The 588-nt window shown below is 57.5% G+C and overlaps 1 protein-coding gene across 1 annotated transcript in view; it reads left to right on the forward strand.

Moving 5' to 3' along the window:
• The first annotated feature begins 245 nt into the window (after positions 1-245).
• The window catches only part of CCM2L (CCM2 like scaffold protein), a 20668-nt gene continuing 20325 nt past the window's right edge, over positions 246-588 (forward strand). Inside the window, exon 1 of the mRNA XM_042783596.1 lies at positions 246-275. Within this exon, the coding sequence (XP_042639530.1) occupies positions 246-275 (30 nt within the window). The remainder of the gene's footprint in view (positions 276-588) is intronic.

Below are 588 nucleotides of genomic sequence, written 5' to 3' on the forward strand. Positions count from 1 at the left end.
GTTCTCATTGGTCAGCTTCTCTGCCTGGGCTTCCTACCCTTCAGCTGTAGGGTCCCTAGGCTGTGTTCTCCATTACCACCCCCCAGGCCTCTGCTCCCTATCAGACAGGAGGGGCAGGAACTCCGGGCCAGCAGGCCTGGTGGAGTTTCCGACCAGGCAGGAAAAGAAACAAAGGAACTGTTGGTGGGGGGGGAGCAGGGAGGGGATGGTCAGGAGGGTGGCAGAAGTAGAGGGGACACTTCGCCATGGAATACGAAGTCAAGAAAGGGAAGAAGGTAGGTGGGGGGTTGGGAGGGGTGCAGGCTAGAATTCCCCAAAGGGGAACAAGGGAGAAGCCTGGGGGAGGGGGTGCATGGCATAAGTGGGGCCTCTCTTTTCACTTAGAAGGACCTTCTGTCCTACCCTTGAGCAGGCAGACATGTGAGCTCCGAACTTCTAACCTGTTTCCCAGCTCTCAGCAGCCTCTGCCACCCCTAGAACGGACAGTCAGGGACCCTCCTGGGAATCCTGGCCAAGCAGACTTAGTGTGGGAGATATTCCAAATCTGCCTCCCTGCTGTGCCTGCATTCCCTCCTGCAGCTTTTCAGA

Source organism: Orycteropus afer, unplaced genomic scaffold (assembly GCF_000298275.1).
Source record: "Orycteropus afer afer isolate SDZICR_OR568_19922 unplaced genomic scaffold, OryAfe1.0 scaffold00020, whole genome shotgun sequence".
NCBI classification, from domain to species: Eukaryota; Metazoa; Chordata; class Mammalia; order Tubulidentata; family Orycteropodidae; genus Orycteropus; species Orycteropus afer.